Below are 21,768 nucleotides of genomic sequence, written 5' to 3'. Positions count from 1 at the left end.
CCTATTCAGTGTGTTGATCAGAAGTATTTCAGAAACTAGTTGCTGTGATGTTTCAGTATTTACAGACCAAACTGACCTGACTGACAGCAGCAGATGTTGAAGCGAGATGAGCAGCTTTTATTGCGCTGTGGCAGAGACACACAGTATGAGGCTAAATATAAAATAAATGAATAAAATTCAATAATCATTTAGTTAATGGAAATAAGATTTTTAAAACTCAAATTAGTTTTTGGTATGATGATGAAAACACGGATAAAAATTAATATTCAAGAATCATTCAATGTTTACAACATGATTCTAATTTAATAGATTTGTTGGACACAATAATATTTTAAGTAAAAGTTGCCCTGAGGCTGTAATACTGGTTCTGTGAAGTGAACTTTCTGTGTATGGTTTGAAAATACTTTGTGTCTGCCATGTTTTTTCTCCAATAAAATAACATAAGTCAATATTTGTATTGATATTATTTATAGAGTGAAGGAGGACCTTAAAAAGCACATAAATATATGTCAACATTTACAGTTAATGTATAAATGTCATGCTGGTTGGTGTAGTTGTGGTTGGTGCCCTCTCACATACACTTGATCATCATCCTGGTGGCCTTAACGGAGTAAGGGGCAGGAGTTTTCCAGGTTTTCCAGTGGAGGCCTGACGCCCAACCGATGTGGTCACCAGCAGGATGCCAGTCACCATTTAGACTGGCAGAGCCACAACGGCTGTACCACCAGCCTCCGCCATCTGAAGAGGAACATTCCCTTTCAGCAATGTCGCCAAAGATGCATGGGGAGCATCCATCATTGTCCCGATCAATGGTACTGAAGCCATAGCCATTCTGGTCAATGCCTGGATAGGCCCCACGGATGGCATCACCTTTGGAGAGATTTGAAAACCATTTAATGTCATATGTAGGATTTTTATCATGATTAAATTAACTCTTCATTCATTTAGACACATTACAAATGAGCTGTACACTTGTGTATCAAGATTGTAGTGTGAGCTGATGGATTGCTTTACACCATAAAACTAGAAGAGGGCGCTGTTGCTTCAAAGCAAACAGAACTACACCTGAATCTTTCAGAGAATACAGAAGTAGGAAGAGTCCACAAGTAAGGCAAAAACACTATCTAGGTGTTTATAAAAAGCAAAGAAAATAATAAGAAAACCTAAGAAGTAGTTGTCAGAAGAGCCCGCAGTACCTGCATTCCCATTGTATTTCCTAACATGCAGTTTGAAAGCCGTTTTCCCATTGCCTAATCTGAAGTGTCCGTACTCAGCGAAAGCAGTGCCACCTTCATGGTCCCACAGGTCGACCCTCAAACTCCATCTTTTGGTTTTGTTCTTGGTCAGAGAGAAAACCTTTTGCAGACCAAGCCAGTGGTCATCTGAGGGAATCAGCAGAGAAAGGGTTTATGTTTTTCTGAAAAAACTTTCCAATTAGTAGTTAGAAGAAAGAAAGACAGTCTTTGATATGAGTAACACTTGGCTGATGCTTTTATTCAAAATCTCCTTATAACAGCAACTGTCTGCTTGGTGCGGGATGCAAGTATTTCAGTTTGCCTGCAGATAAATCAATCAATGATTCAAACTCAACTTAAAGCTAAGGGTCACAATATGTGCTTGTAATTGGATCTGTTCCAAAAACGTTTGTGGGATATTTTTTATGTGTGTTTGATAAGGTTTATCACTCATCTCAAACTACATGCCTGTCACGCTTCAACAACCCCCACCAGTTTTAAATGGTTACAGGATTTATAATGACTGACAATTACACACACAGCAGTTACTACAGTAGTTGAATACTTAACTTACGTGTCAGGCTTCCAAAACCATTTTTATATGCAGCCCATTTCCTGTTAAAGGAAACCGCTCCACCACTGCGTTTCTGAAACACTGTCCAACCTCCATCTGACTGCATCTCACAGTACACCTGAGCAAGTGGAGAAGAGAATACATGCTAAGATGACAAACTGTCCGTTTTTTTTACACATTTTTTCAAGACTGAGACATATTCTACAAAGCTTTGGAAAAGATTCCATTATGGGTTACATTTTTAGAAGTGAAATACAAACTCCAAATTTTTACAAATTCTGTTATAGATGACAGGTTGACTTAATTTATGTTAGTGGATGATAATCATGCGTATGCATGTGCCTATTACCATTTGCATTATGCTAATATTTGCCTATGGAGTGGTCACTAGCACCACGCCCACCTACCTGAACTCAGGGCACGTAGGCTTAAGAGCCTTCACATTCACAAAGATGAACAATGACTAGTCCTACTGTCAAAGCAAAGCTATAACTCTCAGTCTAAACTTCTCTTTCCATCTCGCTCTAAGAAAATATAATTTGCATGCAGTATTTGTTACTGAATGCACCTGCAACATAGAACAGAATATGAGGAAGTATTCTCAACACTGATTGAAGTCACTTTGGTCAAAAGCTACTGCTAATAGAATGAATGTATACTATGCACATTTTGTGCCATTTGTAATGTATAGTGTGATACCTTAAAGGGGGTTTTCACTCCGGGAGGCTGGATTACATAAACCCCACTGGATGCTTGTGGCAAGAGAACCTTAATCTGTGTGCAGTCTGTTCCTGAGGTTTACATGACAAGAGACAGAGAACAACAAGAATATGATGACCAAAAGTAACATTTAAATAAATGGTGCCTTGTACTTCCATAAGTTGTTAACTATATGAAATTGTAACTATACAGTAAGCAATAATAGCACTCCATACCTTGAGGAGACACTGCCCTCTGCTGGTTCTAACAATACCACAGAAACAGTTTTAAGTGAGACTTGAGGTAGTGTAAATGTGCAATGTAAAAAAATAAATTAAAAAAAACCCAGCCACAACAGCCAGAGCTCAGAATCAACATATTAAAGTTAAATTAAATATATTAAACTGAAACATATTAAAGACAGTAAGTGAAGGACATTGGAGAGAAATGGTGTTGTAGTGTAGTTTTATATTGTATACCTCAGCCTGCACTGGGCAGCTCAAGAGAAAGGCCAAGATCAGCCCACAGCCCCCAACCTTACTCTCCATTGTAACCTGTTATTCAGAGGTTAAAAGTGTCATGTTATTCATAATGTAACCTTAATGTTTTCTAAACAGGCATGACAGATATAACACAGCATTTCATTAATGCATGTTAAATGAAAACTGCCATTCAACTCATAGGGGACATACTTATGGAGCTTTTCCACTACACAGTTCCAGCACGACTCGCCTCGACTCGGCTCCCCTCGGTACGGTACCAGAACAGACCTTTTCCATTACCAAAAAGTACCTACTCCACGTGGGCGGGGTCGTCATAGCACCGCTCCGCGAAACTGCTGTGACTTCTTTTATACGCGACACAAAACACATGAACAATGGAGGACATTGAGGCAGTGGTGTATTTGCTGCTGTATGAGGCTTTTTGTCACACACAAAGCAAGAAAATTGAGCCGTATATCTGTAACTATGGTTGTAACGCTGCTGCCGGTATTTAAAAATGCCGGGTTTGATTTTTGTGTGGGACGGCTCATGACTCTTCCAGCGACAACTACCAATCAGCGGCCAGCAGTGTGTCGACGTCACATTTTAGTACCGGCTTGCTCGCTTGGAACCTCACCAGAGCAGGTACTAAAAAAGGACCAGGTACCAGGTACTTTCCCTAGTGGAAATGCAAAAAGAACCGAGGCGAGTCGAGGCGAGTCGTGCTGGAACGGTGTAGTGGAAAAGCGCCATTGGAACCTCACCAGAGCAGGTACTAAAAAAGTATACTTGGGTAAAGTTAGAAAGAGATTGGCAGATTCGAACTTCAGCGATCAATAGCTCATAAACGAAACATTGTTAAAACATAAAAAATGTCTCTTTCCTATCGTAGTAAGGTAGACTATTGACTACAAACTCATTTTCGCCAAAACGAGTTGTCATCCAGGCTGCAGGAAATATATTGCTCTCTATGCGCTGCGGGCGGAGAGGCAAGCGCTTAGGGACCGTCTACAAAGTGCAGTACCAAAGAAAAAAATATTCAATATCTCTTTTATTCACTGTAGTCTCACCAAATTCACTCCACACACCAACGGTCACCTGATAATCACACTACAACAGTTATTTCATAAAAAATCTTTTTGCATATTTTTGGGGAATTTTATTGTGAAAAATCGTCAATAGCGTTAATATTATACAGTGTAGGATGACCAAAATCATGCTACACAACAATGGTCACCTAATAATCATACTACAACAGTTATTTCAGGAAAAAAAAAAGTTTGCATATTTTTGGGGAATTTTATTTTGAAATATCGTCAATAGTGTTAATATTATACAGTGTAGGATGACCAAAATCATGCTACACAACAAGGGTCACCTGATAATTATACTACAACATTTATTTTGGGGAAATTAGTTTTTATATAATTTTGGAGATTTTTTATATTCAATAATCTTCAATATCATCAATATTATACAGTGTAGGATGACCAAAATCATGCTACACGACAATGGTCACCTGATAATCATACTACAACAGTCATTTCCGAAAAAAAATCGTTTTGCATATTTTTGGGGAATTTGACTGTGAAAAATCGTCAATAGCGTTAATATTATACAGTGTATACTCACCAAAATCATGCTACACAACAATGGTCACCTGATAATCGTACTACAACAGTTATTTCAGAAAAATGTGTTTTTGCATATTTTTGGGGAATTTTATTGTGAAAAATTGTCAATAACGTTAATATTATACAGTGTAGGATGACCAAAATCATGATACACAACAAGGGTCACCTGATAATCATACTACAACAGTCATTTCCGAAAAAAAATATTTTTGCATATTTTTGGAGAATTTTATTGTGAAAAATCGTCAATAGCGTTAATATTATACACTGTATACTCACCAAAATCATGCTACACAACAATGGTCACCTTATAATCGTACTACAACAGTTATTTCAGAAAAATGTTTTTTTGCATATTTTTGGGGAATTTTATTGTGAAAAATCGTCAATAGTGTTAATATTATACAGTGTAGGATGACCAAAATCATGATACACAACAAGGGTCACTTGATAATCATACTACAACAGTCATTTCCGAAAAAAAATCTTTTTGCATATTTTTGGGGAATTTTATTGTGAAAAATCATCAATAGCGTTAATATTATACAGTGTAGGATGACCAAAATCATGATACACAACAAGGGTCACCTGATAATCATAGTACAACAGTCATTTCCGAAAAAAAATCTTTTTGCATATTTTTGGGGAATTTTACTGTGAAAAATCGTCAATAGCGTTAATATTATACACTGTATACTCACCAAAATCATGCTACACAACAATGGTCACCTGATAATCGTACTACAACAGTCATTTCCGAAAAAAATCCGTTTGCATATTTTTGGGGAATTTTATTGTGAAAAATCGTCAATAGCGTTAATATTATACAGTGTAGGATGACCAAAATCATGATACACAACAAGGGTCACCTGATAATCATACTACAACAGTCATTTCCGAAAAAAAATCCTTTTGCATATTTTTGGGGAATTTTATTGTGAAAAATCGTCAATAGCGTTAATATTATACAGTGTAGGATGACCAAAATCATGATACACAACAAGGGTCACTTGATAATCATACTACAACAGTCATTTCCGAAAAAAAATCTTTTTGCATATTTTTGGGGAATTTTACTGTGAAAAATCGTCAATAGCGTTAATATTATACACTGTATACTCACCAAAATCATGCTACACAACAATGGTCACCTGATAATCGTACTACAACAGTTATTTCAGAAAAATGTGTTTTTGCATATTTTTGGGGAATTTTATTGTGAAAAATTGTCAATAGCGTTAATATTATACAGTGTAGGATGACCAAAATCATGATACACAACAAGGGTCACCTGATAATCATACTACAACAGTCATTTCCGAAAAAAAATCTTTTTGCATATTTTTGGGGAATTTGACTGTGAAAAATCGTCAATAGCGTTAATATTATACACTGTATACTCACCAAAATCATGCTACACAACAATGGTCACCTGATAATCGTACTACAACAGTCATTTCCGAAAAAAATCCGTTTGCATATTTTTGGGGAATTTTATTGTGAAAAATCGTCAATAGCGTTAATATTATACAGTGTAGGATGACCAAAATCATGATACACAACAAGGGTCACCTGATAATCATACTACAACAGTCATTTCCGAAAAAAAATCCTTTTGCATATTTTTGGGGAATTTTATTGTGAAAAATCGTCAATAGCGTTAATATTATACAGTGTAGGATGACCAAAATCATGATACACAACAAGGGTCACTTGATAATCATACTACAACAGTCATTTCCGAAAAAAAATCTTTTTGCATATTTTTGGGGAATTTTACTGTGAAAAATCGTCAATAGCGTTAATATTATACACTGTATACTCACCAAAATCATGCTACACAACAATGGTCACCTGATAATCGTACTACAACAGTTATTTCAGAAAAATGTGTTTTTGCATATTTTTGGGGAATTTTATTGTGAAAAATTGTCAATAGCGTTAATATTATACAGTGTAGGATGACCAAAATCATGATACACAACAAGGGTCACCTGATAATCATACTACAACAGTCATTTCCGAAAAAAAATCTTTTTGCATATTTTTGGGGAATTTGACTGTGAAAAATCGTCAATAGCGTTAATATTATACACTGTATACTCACCAAAATCATGCTACACAACAATGGTCACCTGATAATCGTACTACAACAGTTATTTCAGAAAAATGTGTTTTTGCATATTTTTGGGGAATTTTATTGTGAAAAATTGTCAATAGTGTTAATATTATACAGTGTAGGATGACCAAAATCATGATACACAACAAGGGTCACTTGATAATCATACTACAACAGTCATTTCCGAAAAAAAATATTTTTGCATATTTTTGGAGAATTTTATTGTGAAAAATCGTCAATAGCGTTAATATTATACACTGTATACTCACCAAAATCATGCTACACAACAATGGTCACTTGATAATCATACTACAACAGTCATTTCCGAAAAAAAATCTTTTTGCATATTTTTGGGGAATTTTATTGTGAAAAATCATCAATAGCGTTAATATTATACAGTGTAGGATGACCAAAATCATGATACACAACAAGGGTCACCTGATAATCATACTACAACAGTCATTTCCGAAAAAAAATCTTTTTGCATATTTTTGGGGAATTTTACTGTGAAAAATCGTCAATAGCGTTAATATTATACACTGTATACTCACCAAAATCATGCTACACAACAATGGTCACCTGATAATCGTACTACAACAGTCATTTCCGAAAAAAATCCGTTTGCATATTTTTGGGGAATTTTATTGTGAAAAATCGTCAATAGCGTTAATATTATACAGTGTAGGATGACCAAAATCATGATACACAACAAGGGTCACCTGATAATCATACTACAACAGTCATTTCCGAAAAAAAATCCTTTTGCATATTTTTGGGGAATTTTATTGTGAAAAATCGTCAATAGCGTTAATATTATACAGTGTAGGATGACCAAAATCATGATACACAACAAGGGTCACCTGATAATCATACTACAACAGTCATTTCCGAAAAAAATTCTTTTTGCATATTTTTGGGGAATTTTATTGTGAAAAATCGTCAATACCTTAATATGATACACTGTATACTCACCAAAATCATGCCACATTTGCACAACTGAAACATCTGTACATAGTTTTTCATTATTTGATAGGTGATGGCAATCTAACCATTTATTAAGCTTTTCAAAGGACTCTGACTCAGGTGTGAGCTCCTTTTACAGTATTGACAGTATTGTCTGAAACAATAAACTGAACTGGTTATATATTTGAGCGATTTAAATATGTGCAACATGGGCATTGGTGTTCTCCTTAGGTCTACTATATTTTCTTATTGGTGGATAACATTTGACTTTGAATATAAAAAATAGCTTGAGGAAAAATTATTAATATATATTCTAACATATGTTCTATATCGTGTCAAGACTATCTCTCCATCCCACATATTCCATATGTGGGGGGGGGGGGGGGGTGTTTAGACGGCTTGTGTGCACAATATCCACTTACTTTGAGTTTGGGAGAGCTGGTCTACGGGCCCCTCTCTGGATTGCTGCGACTGTCTTTGCTACCCGGGCTGGTGAAAGCATGGCGGCTCGTGACACCGGTTTGCCGGTCACACAAGAGATGTCTGGTATGCTCCGGCGGGGCCGGTACCAGCCCCACAGCCAAGACCACCTCAATTAGGTTCTGCTGCTTCCAGTGATCTACGGGTCCTTTTGGAGGCCAACGTGTGTGCTCGCTCGGAGGGGCAGTGCCACAGAGATGAGGCTCTTCTCCAGCAGCACTTAGAGTACCTAGGCCTGCACCTCAACAGGAAGAAGAGCAGGCTCCAGCCCTCACAGTCCACGGAGTTCCTAGGCATGTGTTTGGATGCCAGGGCAGGGACTCTTTGCTTGACTCCTGTGAGACAGGCCGCCCTCAGGGCTTGCTTGTCCCAGTTCCGGCTTGGGGCCAGGGTGACCTGGAGGCTATGTCTCCGCCTCTTGGGGTTAATGGTAGCCACAGTGCATGTCATACCCCTGGCTCTTCTGAACATGCGCCCAGTGCAGCGCTGCCTCCTGGGCCTTGGATTTTGCCCACAGAGGAATCTGCAGGCCAGCGTATTGGTGATGGGCAGACTGTGTGTGTATCTCCGTTGGTGGCGGCGGCCGACCAACTTGGCACGTGGGACGGTACTGGGGCTTGTGTTGCGTCGCCAGGTGGTGTCATCAGATGCATCCCTGGTAGGCTGGGGGGCTGTCCACGAAGGCGAGGGCATCAGCGGCCTTTGGCACGGACCCTGGTTAGCGCAGCACATAAATGTTTTGGAGCTGCAGGCTATCCATCTGGCTTTTCTGCACTTCCTGCCAGAGCTACAGGACTGCCATGAGCTGGTGAGAACAGACAGTACAGTAGCGGCGGCATATATCAACAGGCAAGGGGGCCTAGGTTCCCCTCGCCTGTGCAGATTGGCTCGGGCAATATGGGAGTGGGCTCATCCCCAGTTCAAGTCCCTGAGGGCCACATACGTGCCGGGTCGGGAGAACCTTGCTGTAGATCGGCTCTCCAGGGGGGGACCCCTCCCCGGAGAGTGGCAGCTGCATCCAGAGGTTGTGAGCGGAATATGAGATCGCTACGGCACAGCCGTGGCAGATCTTTTTGCATCCAGGGAGAACACTCATTGTCCCCTCTTTTTCTCCATGGGGAGGGACAATCCTCCCACGGATTTGATGGCACATCAGTGGCCACTGGGCCTCCTGTATGCCTTCCCTCCCTTCCTCCTCCTGCACCAACTCCTACAGAGAGTCCAGCCTCATCCTGGTGGCCCCCAATTGGCCCTAGATGATTTGGTTTGCCGAGATTCCGCCCCTTCTTCAGGGACAACCGTGGGAGGTACCCATTCGCCGGGACCTCCTGTCACAGGCCGAGGGAACTCTTTTTCATCCTTTTCCCCAGGGCCTCAGGCTTTGGGCATGGCCCCTGAGAGGGCCGAATTTCTAGCCTTGGGATTCCCCCAGTCTGTAGTGGGTACTTTGCAGGGGGCCCGGGCTCCCTCGACCAGGGTTACTTATTCCTATCGTTGGGGGGTGTGTTCAAGCCTCTGGAAACGGTTGAGCTGAAATGGCTTTCGCTCAAGACTACATTCTTGTTGGCTATTGTGTCGACAAAAAGGGTGGGTGAGCTACATGCCCTTTCCGTGCTAATCCTGCATTCCATCCTAAGGTCTGGTCTGAGTCCCACGCCAACCAATCTCTTCAGCTGCGCCCTTTCCGCTCTCCTCAGGATGGGGTATACAGTGTATAATATTATCGCTATTGACGATTTCTCACAATAAAATTCCCCAAAAATATGCAAAAAGATTTTTTTCCGGAAATGACTTTTGTAGTATGATTATCAGGTGACCTTTGTTGTGTATCATGATTTTGGTCATCCTACACTGTATAATATTAACGCTATTGACGATTTTTCACAATAAAATTCCCCAAAAATATGCAAAAACACATTTTTCTGAAATGACTGTTGTAGTACGATTATCAGGTGACCATTGTTGTGTAGCATGATTTTGGTGAGTATACAGTGTATAATATTAACGCTATTGACGATTTTTCACAATAAAATTCCCCAAAAATATGCAAAAAGATTTTTTTCGGAAATGACTGTTGTAGTATGATTATCAGGTGACCCTTGTTGTGTATCATGATTTTGGTCATCCTACACTGTATAATATTAACGCAATTGACGATTTTTTACAATAAAATTCCCCAAAAATATGCAAAAAGATTTTTTTTCGGAAATGACTGTTGTAGTATGATTATCAGGTGACCCTTGTTGTGTATCATGATTTTGGTCATCCTACACTGTATAATATTAACGCTATTGACGATTGTTCACAATAAAATTCCCCAAAAATATGCAAAAAGATTTTTTCGGAAATGACTGTTGTAGTATGATTATCAGGTGACCCTTGTTGTGTATCATGATTTTGGTCATCCTACACTGTATAATATTAACGCTATTGACGATTTTTTACAATAAAATTCCCCAAAAATATGCAAAAAGATTTTTTTTCGGAAATGACTGTTGTAGTACGATTATCAGGTGACCATTGTTGTGTAGCATGATTTTGGTGAGTATACACTGTATAATATTAACGCTATTAACGATTTTTCACAATAAAATTCCCCAAAAATATGCAAAAACACATTTTTCTGAAATAACTGTTGTAGTATGATTATCAGGTGACCATTGTTGTGTAGCATGATTTTGGTGAGTATACACTGTATAATATTAACGCTATTGACGATTTTTCACAATAAAATTCCCCAAATATATGCAAAAATAAATTTTTCTGAAATAACTGTTGTAGTACGATTATCAGGTGACCATTGTTGTGTAGCATGATTTTGGTGAGTATACACTGTATAATATTAACGCTATTGATGATTTTTCACAATAAAATTCCCCAAAAATATGCAAAAACACATTTTTCTGAAATAACTGTTGTAGTACGATTATCAGGTGACCATTGTTGTGTAGCATGATTTTGGTGAGTATACAGTGTATAATATTAACGCTATTGACGATTTTTCACAATAAAATTCCCCAAAAATATGCAAAAAGTTTTTTTTCGGAAATGACTGTTGTAGTATGATTATCAGGTGACCATTGTTGTGTATCATGATTTTGGTCATCCTACACTGTATAATATTAACGCTATTGACGATTTTTCACAATAAAATTCCCCAAAAATATGCAAAAAGATTTTTTTTCGGAAATGACTGTTGTAGTACGATTATCAGGTGACCATTGTTGTGTATCATGATTTTGGTGAGTATACACTGTATAATATTAACGCTATTGACGATTTTTCACAATAAAATTCCCCAAAAATATGCAAAAAGATTTTTTTCGAAAATGACTGTTGTAGTACGATTATCAGGTGACCCTTGTTGTGTAGCATGATTTTGGTGAGTATACACTGTATAATATTAACGCTATTGACGATTTTTCACAATAAAATTCCCCAAAAATATGCAAAAAGATTTTTTTTCGGAAATGACTGTTGTAGTATGATTATCAGGTGACCCTTGTTATGTATCATGATTTTGGTCATCCTACACTGTATAATATTAACGCTATTGATGATTTTTCACAATAAAATTCCCCAAAAATATGCAAAAACACATTTTTCTGAAATAACTGTTGTAGTACGATTATCAGGTGACCATTGTTGTGTAGCATGATTTTGGTGAGTATACACTGTATAATATTAACGCTATTGACGATTTTTCACAATAAAATTCCCCAAAAATATGCAAAAAGATTTTTTTCGGAAATGACTGTTGTAGTACGATTATCAGGTGACCCTTGTTGTGTATCATGATTTTGGTCATCCTACACTGTATAATATTAACGCTATTGATGATTCTTCACAATAAAATTCCCCAAAAATATGCAAAAAGATTTTTTTTCGGAAATGACTGTTGTAGTATGATTATCAGGTGACCCTTGTTATGTATCATGATTTTGGTCATCCTACACTGTATAATAATAACGCTATTGATGATTTTTCACACTAAAATTCCCCAAAAAATATGCAAAAACACATTTTTCTGAAATAACTGTTGTAGTACGATTATCAGGTGACCATTGTTGTGTAGCATGATTTTGGTGAGTATACACTGTATAATATTAACGCTATTGACGATTTTTCACAATAAAATTCCCCAAAAATATGCAAAAAGATTTTTTTTCGGAAATGACTGTTGTAGTACGATTATCAGGTGACCATTGTTGTGTAGCATGATTTTGGTGAGTATACAGTTTATAATATTAACGCTATTGACGATTTTTCACAATAAAATTCCCCAAAAATATGCAAAAAGATTTTTTTTCGGAAATGACTGTTGTAGTATGATTATCAGGTGACCATTGTTGTGTATCATGATTTTGGTCATCCTACACTGTATAATATTAACGCTATTGACGATTTTTCACAATAAAATTCCCCAAAAATATGCAAAAAGATTTTTTTTCGGAAATGACTGTTGTAGTACGATTATCAGGTGACCATTGTTGTGTAGCATGATTTTGGTGAGTAGACAGTGTATAATATTAACGCTATTGACGATTTTTCACAATAAAATTCCCCAAAAATATGCAAAAAGATTTTTTTTCGGAAATGACTGTTGTAGTACGATTATCAGGTGACCCTTGTTGTGTATCATGATTTTGGTCATCCTACACTGTATAATATTAACGCTATTGACGATTTTTCACAATAAAATTCCCCAAAAGTATGCAAAAACACATTTTTCTGAAATAACTGTTGTAGTACGATTATCAGGTGACCATTGTTGTGTAGCATGATTTTGGTGAGTATACAGTGTATAATATTAACGCTATTGACGATTTTTCACAATAAAATTCCCCAAAAATATGCAAAAAGATTTTTTTTCGGAAATGACTGTTGTAGTACGATTATCAGGTGACCATTGTTGTGTAGCATGATTTTGGTGAGTAGACAGTGTATAATATTAACGCTATTGACGATTTTTCACAATAAAATTCCCCAAAAATATGCAAAAAGATTTTTTTTCGGAAATGACTGTTGTAGTACGATTATCAGGTGACCCTTGTTGTGTATCATGATTTTGGTCATCCTACACTGTATAATATTAACGCTATTGACGATTTTTCACAATAAAATTCCCCAAAAGTATGCAAAAACACATTTTTCTGAAATAACTGTTGTAGTACGATTATCAGGTGACCATTGTTGTGTAGCATGATTTTGGTGAGTATACAGTGTATAATATTAACGCTATTGACGATTTTTCACAATAAAATTCCCCAAAAATATGCAAAAAGATTTTTTTTCGGAAATGACTGTTGTAGTATGATTATCAGGTGACCATTGTTGTCTATTATGATTTTGGTCATCCTACACTGTATAATATTAACGCTATTGACGATTTTTCACAATAAAATTCCCCAAAAATATGCAAAAAGATTTTTTTTCGGAAATGACTGTTGTAGTATGATTATCAGGTGACCCTTGTTGTGTATCATGATTTTGGTCATCCTACACTGTATAATATTAATGCTATTGACGATTTTTCACAATAAAATTCCCCAAAAATATGCAAAACCACATTTTTCTGAAATAACTGTTGTAGTACGATTATCAGGTGACCATTGTTGTGTAGCATGATTTTGGTGAGTATACAGTGTATAATATTAACGCTATTGACGATTTTTCACAATAAAATTCCCCAAAAATATGCAAAAAGATTTTTTTTCGGAAATGACTGTTGTAGTATGATTATCAGGTGACCATTGTTGTCTATTATGATTTTGGTCATCCTACACTGTATAATATTAACGCTATTGACGATTTTTCACAATAAAATTCCCCAAAAATATGCAAAAAGATTTTTTTTCGGAAATGACTGTTGTAGTACGATTATCAGGTGACCATTGTTGTGTAGCATGATTTTGGTGAGTATACAATAAAATTCCCAAAAAATATGCAAAAAGATTTTTTATCAGAAATGACTGTTGTAGTATGATTATCAGGTGACCATTGTTGTGTATCATGATTTTGGTCATCCTACACTGTATAATATTAACGCTATTGACGATCTTTCACAATAAAATTCCCCAAAAATATGCAAAAACACATTTTTCTGAAATAACTGTTGTAGTATGATTATCAGGTGACCATTGTTGTGTAGCATGATTTTGGTGAGTATACACCGTATAATATTAACGCTATTGACGATTTTTCACAATAAAATTCCCCAAAAATATGCAAAAATATTTTTTTTCGGAAATGACTTTTGTAGTATGATTATCAGGTGACCCTTGTTGTGTATCATGATTTTGGTCATCCTACACTGTATAATATTAACGCTATTGACGATCTTTCACAATAAAATTCCCCAAAAATATGCAAAACACATTTTTCTGAAATAACTGTTGTAGTATGATTATCAGGTGACCTTTGTTGTGTAGCATGATTTTGGTGAGTATACACTGTATAATATTAACGCTATTGACGATCTTTCACAATAAAATTCCCCAAAAATATGCAAAAACACATTTTTCGGAAATGACTGTTGTAGTACGATTATCAGGTGACCATTGTTGTGTAGTATGATTTTGGTGAGTATACAGTGTATAATATTAACGCTATTGACGATTTTTCACAATAAAATTCCCCAAAAATATGCAAAAAGATTTCTTTTTTCGGAAATGACTGTTGTAGTATGATTATCAGGTGACCCTTGTTGTGTATCATGATTTTGGTCATCCTACACTGTATAATATTAATGCTATTGACGATCTTTCACAATAAAATTCCCCAAAAATATGCTAAAACACATTTTTCTGAAAAAACTGTTGTAGTATGATTATCAGGTGACCATTGTTGTGTATCATGATTTTGGTGAGTATACACTGTATAATATTAACGCTATTGACGATTTTCCACAATTAAATTCCCCAAAAATATGCAAAAACACATTTTTCGGAAATGACTGTTGTAGTACGATTATCAGGTGACCATTGTTGTGTAGCATGATTTTGGTGAGTATACACCGTATAATATTAACGCTATTGACGATTTTTCACAATAAAATTCCCAAAAAATATGCAAAAAGATTTTTTATCAGAAATGACTGTTGTAGTATGCTTATCAGGTGACCATTGTTGTGTATCATGATTTTGGTCATCCTACACTGTATAATATTAACGCTTTTGACGATCTTTCACAATAAAATTCCCCAAAAATATGCAAAAACACATTTTTCTGAAATAACTGTTGTAGTATGATTATCAGGTGACCATTGTTGTGTAGCATGATTTTGGTGAGTATACAATAAAATTCCCAAAAAATATGCAGAAAGATTTTTTATCAGAAATGACGGTTGTAGTATGATTATCAGGTGACCATTGTTGTGTATCATGATTTTGGTCATCCTACACTGTATAATATTAACGCTATTGACGATTTTTCACAATAAAATTCCCCAAAAATATGCAAGAAGATTTTTTATCAGAAATGACTGTTGTAGTATGATTATCAGGTGACCATTGTTGTGTATCATGATTTTGGTCATCCTACACTGTATAATATTAACGCTATTGACGATTTTTCACAATAAAATCCCCCAAAAGTATGCAAAAACACATTTTTCTGAAATAACTGTTGTAGTACGATTATCAGGTGACCATTGTTGTGTAGCATGATTTTGGTGAGTATACAGTGTATAATATTAACGCTATTGACGATTTTTCACAATAAAATTCCCCAAAAATATGCAAAAAGATTTTTTTTCGGAAATGACTGTTGTAGTATGATTATCAGGTGACCATTGTTTTCTATTATGATTTTGGTCATCCTACACTGTATAATATTAACGCTATTGACGATTTTTCACAATAAAATTCCCCAAAAATATGCAAAAAGATTTTTTTTCGGAAATGACTGTTGTAGTACGATTATCAGGTGACCATTGTTGTGTAGTATGATTTTGGTGATTATAAGGTGTATAATATTAAAGCTATTGACGATTTTTCACAATAAAATTCCCCAAAAATATGCAAAAAGATTTTTTTTTCGGAAATGACTGTTGTAGTATGATTATCAGGTGACCCTTGTTGTGTATCATGATTTTGGTCATCCTACACTGTATAATATTAATGCTATTGACGATCTTTCACAATAAAATTCCCCAAAAATATGCTAAAACACATTTTTCTGAAAAAACTGTTGTAGTATGATTATCAGGTGACCATTGTTGTGTATCATGATTTTGGTGAGTATACACTGTATAATATTAACGCTATTGACGATTTTCCACAATTAAATTCCCCAAAAATATGCAAAAACACATTTTTCGGAAATGACTGTTGTAGTACGATTATCAGGTGACCATTGTTGTGTAGCATGATTTTGGTGAGTATACAGTGTATAATATTAACGCTATTGACGATTTTTCACAATAAAATTCCCAAAAAATATGCAAAACGATTTTTTATCAGAAATGACTGTTGTAGTATGATTATCAGGTGACCATTGTTGTGTATCATGATTTTGGTCATCCTACACTGTATAATATTAACGCTATTGACGATCTTTCACAATAAAATTCCCCAAAAATATGCAAAAACACATTTTTCTGAAATAACTGTTGTAGTATGATTATCAGGTGACCATTGTTGTGTAGCATGATTTTGGTGAGTATACACCGTATAATATTAACGCTATTGACGATTTTTCACAATAAAATTCCCCAAAAATATGCAAAAAGATTTTTTTTCGGAAATTACTTTTGTAGTATGATTATCAGGTGACCCTTGTTTTGTATCATGATTTTGGTCATCCTACACTGTATAATATTAACGCTATTGACGTTCTTTCACAATAAAATTCCCCAAAAATATGCAAAAACACATTTTTCTGAAATAACTGTTGTAGTATGATTATCAGGTGACCTTTGTTGTGTAGCATGATTTTGGTGAGTATACACTGTATAATATTAACGCTATTGACGATTTTTCACAATAAAATTCCCCAAAAATATGCAAAAACACATTTTTCGGAAATGACTGTTGTAGTACGATTACCAGGTGACCATTGTTGTGTAGCATGATTTTGGTGAGTATACAGTGTATAATATTAACGCTATTGACGATTTTTCACAATAAAATTCCCAAAAAATATGCAAAAAGATTTCAGAAATGACTGTTGTAGTATGATTATCAGGTGACCATTGTTGTGTATCATGGTTTTGGTCATCCTACACTGTATAATATTAACGCTATTGACGATCTTTCACAATAAAATTCCCCAAAAATATGCAAAAAGATTTTTTTTCGGAAATTACTGTTGTAGTATGATTATCAGGTGACCCTTGTTATGTATCATGATTTTGGTCATCCTACACTGTATAATATTAACGCTATTGATGATTTTTCACAATAAAATTCCCCAAAAATATGCAAAAAGATTTTTTTCGGAAATGACTGTTGTAGTATGATTATCAGGTGACCATTGTTGTGTATCATGATTTTGGTCATCCTACACTGTATAATATTAACGCTATTGACAATTTTTCACAATAAAATTCCCCAAAAATATGCAAAAAGATTTTTTTTTTTCAGAAATGACTGTTGTAGTATGATTATCAGGTGACCATTGTTGTGTATCATGATTTTGGTCATCCTACACTGTATAATATTAACGCTATTGACGATCTTTCACAATAAAATTCCCCAAAAATATGCAAAAAGATTTTTTTTCGGAAATGACTGTTGTAGTATGATTATCAGGTGACCCTTGTTATGTATCATGATTTTGGTCATCCTACACTGTATAATATTAACGCTATTGATGATTTTTCACAATAAAATTCCCCAAAAATATGCAAAAAGATTTTTTTTCGGAAATGACTGTTGTAGTATGATTATCAGGTGACCCTTGTTGTGTATCATGATTTTGGTCATCCTACACTGTATAATATTAACGCTATTGACGATTTTTCACAATAAAATTCCCCAAAAATATGCAAAAAGATTTTTTTCGGAAATGACTGTTGTAGTATGATTATCAGGTGACCATTGTTGTGTATCATGATTTTGGTCATCCTACACTGTATAATATTAACGCTATTGACAATTTTTCACAATAAAATTCCCCAAAAATATGCAAAAAGATTTTTTTTTCTGAAATGACTGTTGTAGTATGATTACCAGGTGACCCTTGTTGTGTATCATGATTTTGGTCATCCTACACTGTATAATATTAACGCTATTGACGATTTTTCACAATAAAATTCCTTTTTATGAAATCACTTATGTAGTATGATTATCAGGTGACCCTTGTTGTGTGGAGTGAATATAGTGAAGACTGTGTATAATATTGATGCTATTGAAGGGAAATCAATGGAACGACAGCACATGACAGTGATGATATTGAAGTATTATACACAAGCACATTTTGTAACAATAACTATTGTAGTGTGATTATCAGGTGACCGTTGGTGTGTGGAGTGAATTTGGTGAGACTACAGTGAATAAAAGTGGAGATATTGAATATTTTTCGTTTTGGTACTGCACTTTCTAGACGGTCCCTAAGCGCTCGCCTCTCCGCCCGCAGCGCATAGAGAGCAATATATTTCCTGCAGCCTGGATGACAACTCGTTTTGGCGAAAATGAGTTTGTAGTCAATAGTCTATCTTACCACGATAGGAAAGAGGCATTTTTTATGTTTTAACAATGTTTCGTTTGTGAGCTATTGATCGCTGAAGTTCGAATCTGCCAATCTCTTTCTAACTTTACCCAAGTAGAAAGTATCAGGTACCAGGTACTTTCCCTAGTGGAAACGCAAAAAGAACCGAGGCGAGTCGAGGCGAGTCGTGCTGGAAGGGTGTAGTGGAAAAGCGCCATTACAAATGTGAGAGGTTTCATCTTTTGTTAAATTTCAGAAATCTGAAGAGTAAAATAATACTATTAATAATAAATCATTTCTTTCTCTACACACTTACCTGTGTGGTGGATGGACCTTGTATCCCAGCTCAAAATTTACAACACAAGGAGCACTTTTATCCACTCACTAAACTGCCACACCTCCTTCAGGTTTGCAATAAATGCAGTCATTTACTGTCATGCAGACTGGGTGGGGACAAAGTCTGACTAACACAGCCACTCATCTAACTTGCCCTATTCCTCCCAAGTAATGTGCTATTTTGGAAATGTGCGTCACACAACTTTGACATTTTAACACTACTGAAGTAGAATATTACCAACAGTGTTTACAGTCCAATTTCTCTGACTGTTTTTACCATCTGGCTACACCCCTTGAGGCAAACAACATTCCAAGACTGACTCGAGAAATACTTGCTGTGGGTTGTTGAAGCCTAATGCAGTGCAGTTAAAATGAAGTTAAAATGGAGCTTATTCAGCAAAGTTTCAGGAGTAGGACCACATCACAACTGCTCCACCTCCAGCATTCCTATAAATACCACCTAACCCTAAATCCTAACCCTAAACATTTTAAAATCCTTGCACTAATAAAATTAGTAGCTCTTTCAGGACATATTTAATTGTGACACTACAGAGCCCCTAAAGTCATGAAAGGTGACACTTTTTTAATCTTGTTATATTATGTCCACAAGATAATTTACCATACATTTCAACTTCAAATGTGCACAGCCATCATATAATGGAGAGGACACAGATAATCACGCACTATTTTCACCTCATAATGTCATAAACTGAAATTCTCTTATCAGAGATTTGTAATAAGTTTTGGGTCATCAGGCCTGCATGATTATGAATCATTAATAAAAGGTTAAATGTTTCACACATATGAATTTAGAGTAAATTAGAAAATAAAAAAATATAATTTTTCAGGAGTTTAGGGGTGTTTGCTCCTTGCATCTTTAAAATGATGCTCCAGGACCATTATACCTTTTTTCAGCCATGCTGCAGGTGTGAATCTGGGAATGGTGATTCACCACTTTAGTCCAGTTGAAGAACTAGTTGATGGATTGCCATGACATTTTGTACAGATATCCATGGTCTCCAGAGCATTTGATGTTTCCCTGACTTTGACTTTTCTAGTGCTAGTAGTGGATCTGAATTTTCAGTCATCCAGTGTAAAATGTCTTTCTGTAGACATATTTCCCTTTTTAAATGTGTCTATGTCTACCAGATGGATTAGCACAAACGTCTGTTCTGACATTCAAGGTTCATTAACAATGAGTTGTAATGACTTTTGTTTGACACATCTATTAATTTATTCAATTAATAACTATTGAATGAATTGCTGTTCAATATGGCGCATACATTTGTGTCCCCTATCAGCCTTAATGTTTAGATCAAATTATTAAATTATCAATATATTTTTGAAAACATGATGACATTTGCATTCAGCTCAAAGTACTGCTGTACCTATACGCCCTCCCAGAACGTAAGCATTTGTGTTTTTTGATTGGTTGCCAGCTATCTTACCTTTTATGAGGCAGACAGAGACTTGAGGTGGAAATCACTTTGTTTAGTTCAGCTCAAAGATTCATAGTCACTGACTATGTAGGCCTAGTATATTCACTTTTTTTTCTAAGCTAAGCACTTCATTACTTCCACAGTAAGTGAGCACATCATCATTCATATAGCCCAACATCTAGTATTGATTCTGAATGTCTTCAGTTCAGTAGTACATTAAGTCTGTTGCTAGTCCAAGTTATGTTCGGTTCGGTACAAAACCAGTCCATACAAGCTTAGATTAGAGTTTTATTGCCATTTGCACAGGTACATCACAGTACGGGTACATTGGAATTCTTGTGTGTTTCCCTGAGTCAAGCACACCTAGCTTCATTAAAAAACAAGACTCAGAGGTAGATAAAAAGCACTGCACAGCACTGCATTTATACATTTGTACATTTTGATTGCACTTCAAAAATCAGCAATAACAAAGTGTTTTACAAAGGCAAGATATAAGGAAAAAAAAGGATGAAATACAATAGACAAAATAACCCTAACCCTAACCCTACATTCCCACATATGTAACATATATGAATAAATTAATACATTGATTTGGAGAATGGAGAATGAGTGATAATCCTCATCCGCTGAAGCATTTTGGTTTGGTTTCTGCCTGCATATATTTGTTAACCTAAATGAAGTAAAACCAACGGTAACCTCAGTGCACAGTTGGTGACAAAAAATAAGAAGGACTGGAGCGAGCTCACCCCAGTGACAGAGTGAGAGTGAGCTGCACTGTAAAGGATGAGTGGAGAAACTGTGGAATGCCAGTAGAGGTCAGCAGGGTTCAGGCAGGGCCTGCATCGTTTTCTTGCTATTGGCAATTAAGTCTTTCAATCTGTGTTGTGGCCTGTTATTCACTATTACAGCTGTAAGTCTTAGTGGTAATTAAATATCTCAGATCAAATAGACAGATAATTTACCAGTAATACCTATGCCATGACAGAAAATGATTAAAGCTTACAGTTAGTTGTTTAACACACCTTTTAATAAAATATTACACATTTTAACAATGTCCATGTTTACATAGTAATATTTTGTCTTCAAGGTTTGACAACTACAAATAAAAGTGTAAAACCTATATATGTAACCCTAACCCTGAATGAAAATTTAGGATG

General features: G+C 35.7%; 1 protein-coding gene across 1 annotated transcript; it reads right to left on the bottom strand.

The window, feature by feature from the left end:
• Positions 1-493: 493 nt before the first annotated feature.
• Positions 494-19,169, bottom strand: LOC134004682 (angiopoietin-related protein 5-like). The gene is made up of 7 exons (XM_062444044.1): positions 19,153-19,169; positions 2,988-3,062; positions 2,745-2,772; positions 2,509-2,600; positions 1,810-1,927; positions 1,197-1,382; positions 494-870 (listed from the first exon to the last, which is right to left on the bottom strand). The coding sequence occupies exons 2-7, from the start codon at positions 3,054-3,056 to the stop codon at positions 572-574; spliced, it is 792 nt and encodes a 263-aa protein (XP_062300028.1). The 5' UTR covers positions 3,057-3,062; positions 19,153-19,169; the 3' UTR covers positions 494-571.
• Between the last annotated feature and the right edge of the window lie 2,599 nt (positions 19,170-21,768).

Source organism: Scomber scombrus, chromosome 22 (assembly GCF_963691925.1).
Source record: "Scomber scombrus chromosome 22, fScoSco1.1, whole genome shotgun sequence".
Classification (NCBI taxonomy): domain Eukaryota; kingdom Metazoa; phylum Chordata; class Actinopteri; order Scombriformes; family Scombridae; genus Scomber; species Scomber scombrus.
This window is presented reverse-complemented; position numbering and strand designations above follow the sequence as displayed.

Bases quoted from the DNA above. Each gene is read 5' to 3' on its own strand.
- LOC134004682 (XM_062444044.1), bottom strand. From the start codon at position 3,056: ATGGAGAGTAAGGTTGGGGGCTGTGGGCTGATCTTGGCCTTTCTCTTG. The intron at 2,601-2,744 runs GTATGGAGTGCT...TGTAAACCTCAG, and splicing joins GAGGGCAGTGTCTCCTCAAG to GAACAGACTGCACACAGATT. The intron at 1,928-2,508 runs GTATCACACTAT...CCACTTGCTCAG, and splicing joins GAGTGAAAACCCCCTTTAAG to GTGTACTGTGAGATGCAGTC.